Here is a 10126-nt window from a genome sequence, read left to right on the forward strand (position 1 = left end):
TTCTAACTTGAAGATCTTCCTCATTCAGCAAACACTTTTTGAATGCCTACTGTGTGTCAAGCACTGTTCTAGGTACTTGCGATACAGTATTCAGCAAAACAAAGTATCTAATCTCCTAGCACTATGTGTGTGGTAGAATAGGAACTAAATAGTTCTGCTCTTTTCCAGTTGTTAACTTGAACATATTCGCTGTTTGTTTTCTCTGACTGTAGCCTAAAAACACTTTAAATATTTTTCTCAAACCTCAATTCTTTATTGGTCAAACAAAGCCTTTCTAATATTTCTCTCAGATTTACACATGCTTTTGTATCTAGCCTTGCTTAGGCATCCCTCTTTCCATCGTTTATACTTTTTCATTTTAAAAGATGAGTTTATCATAGAACTTTCGATATCCATTCATATCTTTAACAGAACTGTTTGTCATTTATTCTTTCAACAAATACTTACTGAGTCCCTACTCTGCTGAACACATTGTACTGACAGAAGTGTTTCTGAGAAACTTCCATCTTTCTTGAACTTTGTTTCCTATCTTAATGTCAGGGTTAGGTTTTCATTGAACTTTTGAAACCTACTTTCAGTGTAGGACACATGTCTGGCCATTTATAATGTTCTCCTCTTTGGGTGTTAAAAGAAATTAAGACAACAAAATTACTTTTTCCCAAAGGTCATGTTGTTTCCCAAATTTTTAATCAAGTCTGAAAGAACAGTGCTTCTTTCAAAAGGGTTGTATCACAAGAAGTTCTCCTAGTTTAATATTTTTTTCACTCAGAGTTTAGGTTTAGATTATTGGTACACATTTTCAAATTTGTAAATGAATGTTATTTTCCTGGTTATGTTATTGAAATTATATTAGGAATGATTTTTTTTTCTTTTTCCTTTTCCAGCTCATTCGATCCCTTCCAACTGATACCTTGTAATTTTTTCAGTGAAGAAAAGCAGGTACTACTTATTCATCACTGAATGACCGTAAATAATACCCTCCTCTCAGACATGAAATATTTCTTCTTTTTCTGTGTGTGCAAGGCATGTGTATAAGAAAGGTTGGATAAGGCAGGGTACACTGAAGGTCAGATGAGTGATACAGATGGAAAATGAGAAAAGAATTTTTCCATGCTAGGGCTTTGAATTATACATATATTTCTTTAAAAGTCTGATTTGTGCTGAGCCTTGGTTGGTGGTGAGAACTTGGTGTGATAGATAAAGGAGAAAAGGGTGGGCATTCCGATAGGAACAAAATCTCTATTTTTATGCTCCCCCATTTTTTTTTTTTTTTTATATTTCAGGAGCCATTTCAGGTGAAAGTGGCTTCAGAAGCACTTTTAATAATGGATTTGGTAAGGATATTATATTGTGTTTACTTAGTTATTCTGATTTCTATTCTTGTGTATTTTTATTGCAGGCGTAAGAGAGAGTATGGAAGACGTGTATTTTGGATCTTAACTATCCTCCTTTACAAGGAATCTAAAAAATAAGTCTTTTCTTTTGGAGAAAAGCCAAACAATTGCATGTTTCCATATTTTAGAGAAAATAAATTAATGTGAGTTTTTGCAGACTGTTTATCATCATTAACCCTATTTTAATTTCCTAGTATCCTTGTCTGCTGCCTTCTAGATAACTGCAACAAAGCACAACTTATAATTTGGAGACTCCTTGTCCTGCACTAAACTACAGAGATCTCCAGCAGTTGTGTATGTTTATGGTGTTTTCTGTAGGAGGACCCAGAGTGATTTCTACTTTGCATCCTTATGATACCTTTCCTCAGTATGGGGAGCAAATGGTATCTTCATTTTGTAAATGAAAAAAATGGCATCTTGGAGTGTTCCAATGTTTGGTTCAAAGCCTCTCAGCCAGCAGTACAGATAGGTCTAAAATCTTAAGTCTCTGTGTGCTGAGCCTAGCATCTGGTTCCTCTACTATGCTATTTCATTTTGAGAAGCATAATTACTGTACTTGTAAATGACTCTCCTATGATAAGTGAGATTTATTCTGATTTTTTGGTCAGGTGGGTTTGGTTTGTATGTTTGGGCTAAGTCTATCTTGTATTTCTTTTAGCATGCTCATGTTTCTATGGCAGAAGTGATTGGTCTGTTAGGAGGAAGATACTCAGAAGTTGATAAGATAGTTGAGGTAAGTTTTCTCTTAAAATTTTTAAAATTATTTAGTCCTGCTGCCATACCAAATATTTTTATAGATTTCAATGTGTATAATTAACATATAAACCTTATCTATGATATAAATGAGAATATGCAAATGTGGACAGTTATATATTCCCAGAGGTGACTGAACATTCCATATATTGAGCACCTGTTTCCTTTTACCACCGAGAAAGAGGGAACATTACCAGGCCTTAGTTCTTCCTTGCCTTTGCCAGTAAAAAGCTTCAACTCCTAAGAGGCCAGAGACCAGGAAACATGCGCTAACCTTATAATTGAAGCTTGGTATACATCATTTTGCTAGAAATTATTATCATAAGTAATAGGGGTCATTGAAAGACTGTGTTTATACAGATACTATACAGGCCAACCTGGAAAACTAACCCGTAACTTGTCTTGAGTAGGAAAATGGATTTTGAGTTCCTCGCATACAATCACACTTTTGGAGAGTAATTCGTTTGCAAGTTAAAGGCTGCCTATTATATAGGCAGATAAAAGGCTTGGCTTTAAAAAGTTCCTGTACCTGTGTATGAAAGGACTGAAACAATAGAATTAACAGGATTTCAGTATAATCATCTAAGGATTAATCCCTTATAGGTCTGTGCAGCAGAACCATGTAACAGTCTGAGTACAGGACTACAGTGTGAGATGGATCCCGTCTCACAAACACAAGCCTCGGAAACCTTGGCTGTCAGGGGCTATAGTGTTATTGGATGGTATCATTCTCATCCTGCCTTTGATCCTAATCCTTCCTTACGAGATATTGACACTCAAGCCAAATACCAGGTGTGTTTATAGGTCTTTTTGTATGTAGTCGGTAAATAATTGCACATTTTCTCCCCTCTCATTGTTTTCTGTTAAATAAATACACTTTTAACATTTCTAGCAAAGTGATTATAAGAGTAGTACATGTTTATTCACACATTTAGAAAATTAGCTATTCTGTTTAATATAGACAAGCCATCAAAGTAACAGTGATAATTCCCCCCAGAGCCTTTAAAAATGATGGGGATAACTAAGACAGGGGCTGGGTGCAATTGAAATAATTGGAAATATAATATATTTTGCACCTCTGGAAAAAACAGAGTTTTGTTTTATTCTGCAATTTTGTGTTTGATATCTGGATGTTTCTGCTGTAGGCAGCTGTTTGTAAATTATCACCATGTAGATGAAGATTACAGCGAGGGGCTAGTGAATAATGTGTAAATGTACCCATGGCAAATGTAGATTTTGCAGGCCGGGCGATCTTTCTAAGGGTGATCTTAAAAAAAGTGATCTGTTCAGGTTGGGTTGGGCATGTTTTGGCCTGAAAATTTTAGGGTGTGGAATAAATTTAGTTGCTGTTTGGAAGTGAAGTTTTTAACACACTTTTGCATTCCCTTTTCCTCTATTGGATGTTTAAAATGTTGGTATGGGTAAATACTGACTTTTAAATTTATGTGGTTGAAACTAATTATACTTTTTTTTAAATTGTAGAGTTACTTCTCCAGAGGCGGTGCAAAGTTCATTGGAATGATTGTTAGTCCTTATAATAGAAATAATCCTTTACCTTATTCTCAGATTACCTGCCTGGTTATAAGTGATGAAATTAGCCCAGATGGCTCTTATCGTAAGTTTTCAACAAAAATAATCCGACTTCTACTTTCATTTTTTTTTGAATCTTACAAATCACAGAATTTATACCTGTTGAAAGCGATTTGATGGAAAAGTTTGTGTCCTCAACTAGGGAATCACTGTTTGCATACCATGTAGTGCAGCCACCCTCTTTCCTTTTATGATTTCCTTCTGCATTAAAGTTCCCACTGTGTTACCACGGCCACTGGGCAAAAACATTACAATGTAGAGAAAACTTATGGCCAAGCAGCGTGTGTGTATTAGGTCCTGGAGACATTGCAGTAAGCAAAACAAAGTCCCTTCTGTTCTCTTGAAAATTCTAGATAAATGCAGATTGGCTTTCTCTGCAATGACATTCAAATGAAAAAATAATATTAATAAAGAATAATGACCACCCTACCACTAGCTCTCCATGATCTCCCAGTTTAGGCTCAACAGTGCCTAACTACTTTTATATCTGTCTCTCTCAAGAAAGAATTTGGTTGGTTTAGCCCATCATATGACTTGGTTCCTTTGGAATTTATGTCCACTGCTGTTCCAATCAACTCTGGCTGGATAGAGAATTAGTGTAGCAGACTAGGAAAAGTAGGGGAGGGTAAGAAGCGAGTGTGGATGGAAGGAAAAGATGAGAGGAAACAATTACATCTCTAGGATACTCTCTTTTCATCCTTAATACCACTGCTCTAGTTGACTGTCCTCTCTGGATACTGTCACTCTACATTATACTCTTCCCCATTAGCTCATGAGCCCCTTGAAGGTAGATATGATATTGTACTCATTTTCCTATTCTCAGTTTCTAGCACAGGGCCTGGCATAAAGTAGGTACTAAATGAATGTTTAACAAATTAATTTCTTCATTCTTAATAATGTCACTCAGATACCCTTTCTTAATAATGTCACAAAAATACCCTCTTTGGCAAAGACCCCAGCACTACCACCCCTCATGTCATTTACTATTAGTTGCTCTATTCTTTGTGCACCTGCAACGTTTGTTTCCTGCCTTCATGGTTGCTTGCATGTTTTAATATAATTTATTTATTTAGCCTGTCTCACTGAATTGTGAGCCCCAAAGAGCAGGAACTATGCCTTCTTTGTATCTCCTGTAGTACCTAATCAATTGCCTTATACCTAAGGAGTGGTCAGTGCTCTATAGGTTTTTGTTGAATGGATAGTATTGACATTAACTTTAGTCCAAAATGCCCATTTTGAACATAGCACATATATACATCATTCTTTACGCCAGTATAATTTTACAAAAAGTTAACAAAAGGAAGAATCACAGTGAACTTGTCCTCCATTTAAACCATGTCTTACTGTCACATTCTGCTAGATTTGGGGAGTGAGCCTCTAGTCTGATGCTGTCTAATACAGTCACATGTGGCTACGTGTGACTGTTTAAATTAATTAGAATTAAATGAAATTTAAAATTCAGTTCCTAGAATCCTACTGCTGACCAAAATGAAGTAACAAGGACCTGTCTGAAACAACCAAAAAACTGGACAAAATATAGAGAACAGTGGTATTTAGGATATAACATCAAACAGTGAAGGAATATGTTTCCTGAGAGATGGGAAACAAAGTGAGCCCAAGTTAACCTAGCTTATTGACGTAAAAGAACTTCCAGGTGTGGCACAAGGTGGAGAAACCCACCCAGAGCCTAGCAGACTCTGAGTTGAGGTGATGGAGGTAAGAGCAAGGAGACCAGGGCAACTAAATTTGCAAGACGTTGTACCAGAGAGCAGAAAGCTGCCTAGAGAGCAGACTCCAAAGATTTGTAGAAGGTTCAAATTTATTGTTTAGCAAGATAAAGACCAATGCATGTGTGTGAACAGACTACCCCAGACGGGAAAGAATCACCCGAAAGATTAGCGGGCACAGTGCTGGATTCTTGCATAAGCTACCGTCACAGCACACAAGTATTCCACGTTACCATCATTGCAGAAAGTTCTCTTGGGCAGAGCTGCCTCTTACGTGACTTGACCGTTGTTAACCCTGTTTGTTAGGTCTTAATCCTCGGTTCTTCTCTTTGCTCCTCTTGGAAACCTTCTGGTTCAAGAATTAAAATTTCCTAGACGCCCTGGGATACCTTGTGTTACAGTACTTTGAACTGGGTCCTTTACTTATTTATTTGTTCATTCATTGATTCATTCTTTTTTTTCCCCCTCTATTAGGTGTGTACCCAAATCCTATCTTTACAGTATGTCTAATGGTTAATCATTTTCTCTATTTGTAATAGGCCAGAAATATACTTAGTGATTCGTTTTATTCTGACACTTTAGTGGATAAAAATAATCAGTACATATATGTGTAATCGAATCACTTTGCTATACACTTGAAAATAACACAACATTGTAAATTAACTATACCTCAATTTAAAAAAATAATAAGCATATCAAAAAATAATCAGTACAAAAAGAAATTTTTACTGGTTTTAGTGCCGTTTTTTTAACTTAGAAAATATTCTTAATACCAAATAGAGGTGTATAACGTGTTGTGTGTGTGTGTATTTTCATGGTTTTTTTATGAGCACAGACTGAAAATGTATTTATTTATTTACCTCTCTTTTAGTCTCATTTTTTACTTTCATTAAGAGTAGGAGTTGCTTAACTGGATTCAGATCCCAGCTCTGATATTTATTAGTTATTTTTCCTTGGGCAGGTTACTTAATCCCTCTCATTCTCATTTGCCACATCTGTAAAATGAGAAAAAATTATTAACTTGCTTACGGGAGGTTGTAGAGACTGTCAGTAATGTATGTAACGTGCTTTAGTAAATAATAGGTCTAAAATAGGTAGTTATGATCATAGCTATTGTCTGTGCTTAGTAGGTAATCAAAACATATCAAGTAAATGATTGTTATCACAAAAGGAGTTTGTGTAATAGCTTGTGTACTATAATGTGTCACTCTTCTTAAGTTCCTGGAGGGGGAAAATGAAATAGAAGAGAATTGAGAAATGAAAAAAGATCAGCTATCATCAGGCTTGCTGTTCCTTTCTCTCCTTCCATACACCTGAAAAAAAATGGGGAGAAAAAGCCTTTTTAGGGCACATTGACAAATTATGCTTGTATTGTGTGGAAGTAGAATTATGATTTTTTTCTTAATACCTTCTGATTTGCTGACATTTTGTTTACTCGAAAAGCCTACGATGGCAAAAATGCAAGTTGAGAGGCAGTATAATGTAAAGATTAAGGACATACACTCGAGCCAGACTGCCTGGGTTCAGATCCTGGCTCTACCTCTTACTAATTAGGTATGTCCAAGAGCAGGTTATTTAGTAACCTTTCCGTGGCTCAGTGTCCTCGTCAAAAAAAACACTGGGGACAACACTGGTAGCTAGTTCATGTAACTGGCCTTACATCTATATAAAAAGCACCTTTATATATAAAGCCTGGCACAGAGTAAGCATTATATAAGTGTTATTATGGTATTGGCCTTTGGTAACGAATCAGCTGAGCCTTTAATATACTGCAAATGCAATTACATGGAGATTTTGAAAGATATGTGAGAAATGTCTAAGTAGGCTCGTCTTTTGGTATTTTTTCCTTTCTAACTTATGTACGTGATATCTACCCCTTGGACTTGTTTCCTCCAGAGTTTAGCGTGACTCAAGTGCAGTTACTGGCTCTCCAGAATTAAACCTAGCCCCTGTCTAGTCTTAGATCAGCACAGAGAGGGAGGCGGAATGAATGTGGGCTCAGAAGTCGGGCAAGCCTGGTGGGGTTTGAAATCCAAGCTCTTTGCTTTACTAGTGGAAGGAGCTTGTTCAGCCTGTCTCAGCCTCAGTTTTATCTGTTAAATAGGAATAATGCTACCTACCTTATAGCAGTGCTGTAAGCTTGATAACATGTGTTAAAAAAAAATATATCACTGGGATGGAATATATCTTGGTTTGCCTAGGTCAATCCCAATTTAAGCCTGTGGTTCTGGCACAATTATTAATAGTGCCAGCTTTCACTCCAGAAGTGTCTTGGTTTGGATGATAAATTATGTGATCATCTTACCTGTCACAGTTCCTTGCATAGAATTGTCATGAAAATGGCACTTTTACTTTTCTTTATTAATTGCTTGGCATTAATATGCTTGATGAACCAAGTTCAGCCAGGCAGTGCATATTTAATGAATGCCCACTATGTTTAACGTGCTGTTTAGCTGGTCTGCCAAACTGCGGTTGTGAAAACACGAAAGGGAATTTTAAGTAATTAAAAGGAGATTGGAGATTTAAGAAATAGTTGGTAAAAATGTGCTGCTTTATGCTTTTCTAGGTTTACCTTATAAATTTGAAGTACAACAGATGTTAGAAGAACCTCGGTGGGGATTAGTGTTTGAAAAGACAAAATGGATAATAGAAAAATACGGGCTATCCCGGAGGTATGTACTGTGGTTTGAGATGGTTGCACATCTGCAGTGTTTCTCATTAAATTACGTTTTAGGGAAAACCCAAGTTAAATATAAAATTGTGTTTTATGGCATCAGTGATAGTTTATTACAAAACTGATTCGTTTATAGTATTTGTTTCATTGGTTTGTTTTCATATTTCTTCCAACAGCAGTGTCCCAATGGATAAAATCTTTCGCCGGGATTCTGACCTGACTTGTTTGCAGAAAGTAAGCTGCCTTCATTTTAATTGGTTTCATTGCTCACAGATTCCAAAGCTATTCATCTTGATGTGTTTTCCCATGATGCCTAATGCTTTGTGGATACACCTTCTGTGTATTTCCTTTATTGCTTTTTTCTTTCCAAAATTAATTTCTAGGAGATAATTAGTAATGTGTTTTGGTGCCCATGCTTGCGTATAGAAATAATGCTGTTTTAGAAAAAATTTGTCCATGTTGGCTGATAAATTTCTTAGCAGATTATTATTGTACACAATGGAGAACATTTTTCTTATTTTATTAAATTCAAAAGTGCCATGTTTCCATTTAGCTTTAACAATTGATCATTTTTAAAAACGGTAGTATAAATCTAACAATTAAATTTAAATGGTCATTTTACTTAACTTTCTGGTAGGAAAAAAGAGTCTTGAATTATTTTATTTCACTTCTAGTTTTGTTTCTATGAGTATAATGAATTTCAATAAGATTGGCAACATTGGTCTTTCTTTTTTTCCTTTGGTAACAGTTTGGGAATAGAAAATTTTAACATTAAATTTCTTTTTAAATTTTTTTTTTTTTTTTTGGCTGCATTGGGTCTTCATTGCTGCACGTGGGCTTTCTCTGGTTGCAGCGAGCCGGGGCTCCTCTTACTGCAGTGTGCGGGCTTCTTATTGCAGTGGCTTCTCTTGTCACAGAGCACGGGCTCTAGGTGGGCGGGCTTCAGTGGTTGCAGCATGCGGGCCCTAGAGCATGTAGCCTTCCTTCAGTAGTGTGGAGCGTGGGCTCAGTAGTTGTGGCTCTCAGGCTTAGTTGCTCGTGGGATCTCCTGGGACCAGGGATCGAACCCATGTCCCCTGCATTGGCAGGCGGACTCTTAACCACTGCGCCACCAGGGAAGTCCCTCTTTTTAATATTTTTTACCCCCTCCTATTATAGCCACTTTTTCTTTGCTCTGTTGGAAGATTAATATGCACATTTCCCAGGAAATAGACTCTATCATCCTATTTTTGAAATGGTAGAATCCTGTATTTTTATGTACGTAGATTTTTATCCCATAGGATTCTTGGCTTTGTAAATAAAACTACTAAAAAAAGAAGCAAAGTCACAAGTTTGTCCAAAGTAGAAAGCATCATACATGCAATCTCAATTTTATCTCCTTATATAAAATCAGAAAGGAACTGCACCTCACCTCCACTGGCCTCTACCGTGAGGCCCTGGCACTCTGGGCCAACGCCTGGCAGCTGCAGGCCCAGCTGGGTGTCCCCTCGGGCCCAGACCGCCCTCTGCTGACCCTGGTGGGGCTGGCTGTGTGCCACCAGGAGCTGGAGGACCCTGGGGAGGCCCGGGCACGCTGTGAGAAGGCCCTACAGCTGCTGGGGGACAAGAGCCCTCACCCTTTTCTGGTACCCTTTCTGGAAGCCCAAGTGCGACTCTCCTGGCACCTGGGCCTGGACAAACGCCAGTCAGAGGCCCAGCTTCAGGCCCTGCAAGAGGCAGGCCTGACGCCCACACCACCCCCCAGTCTCAAAGAATTACTCACCAAGGAGGTGCTGGACTAACACACCTAGATTTAAGGCCGCTGTGGGGAGAGGCACTGCCCCAGGATGGGGGGTGGGGTGAGGACATGGACAGCAGTTGGGAGGCGACTGGGGTCCTGGGAACCCCTAGAAGTTCCACAAACAATTTGTAGCAGACTGAAGAATTGTGCTTCTTCTGTTGAGCTGGGCTCAGGACAAGCTTTGCTAAGCATTCCTCAGCAATGGCTT

The 10126-nt window shown here is 37.9% G+C and overlaps 1 protein-coding gene across 5 annotated transcripts in view; it reads left to right on the top strand.

Moving 5' to 3' along the window:
• MYSM1 (Myb like, SWIRM and MPN domains 1) overlaps positions 1–10126 on the top strand; it is a 74245-nt gene that overhangs the window by 49397 nt on the left and 14722 nt on the right. For 3 of the 5 annotated variants that reach the window (XM_082417744.1, XM_082417742.1, XM_082417741.1), the window contains 7 exons: positions 885–939; positions 1284–1334; positions 2053–2127; positions 2751–2939; positions 3630–3762; positions 8031–8136; positions 8315–8372. In XM_082417744.1, the coding sequence (XP_082273870.1) occupies positions 885–939; positions 1284–1334; positions 2053–2127; positions 2751–2939; positions 3630–3762; positions 8031–8136; positions 8315–8372 (667 nt within the window). The remainder of the gene's footprint in view (positions 1–884; positions 940–1283; positions 1335–2052; positions 2128–2750; positions 2940–3629; positions 3763–8030; positions 8137–8314; positions 8373–10126) is intronic. The other 2 variants (XM_082417743.1, XR_014251908.1) reach the window with 2 other exon arrangements.

Source organism: Balaenoptera physalus, assembly GCF_965194825.1.
Source record: "Balaenoptera physalus genome assembly, chromosome: 1".
NCBI lineage: Eukaryota > Metazoa > Chordata > Mammalia > Artiodactyla > Balaenopteridae > Balaenoptera > Balaenoptera physalus.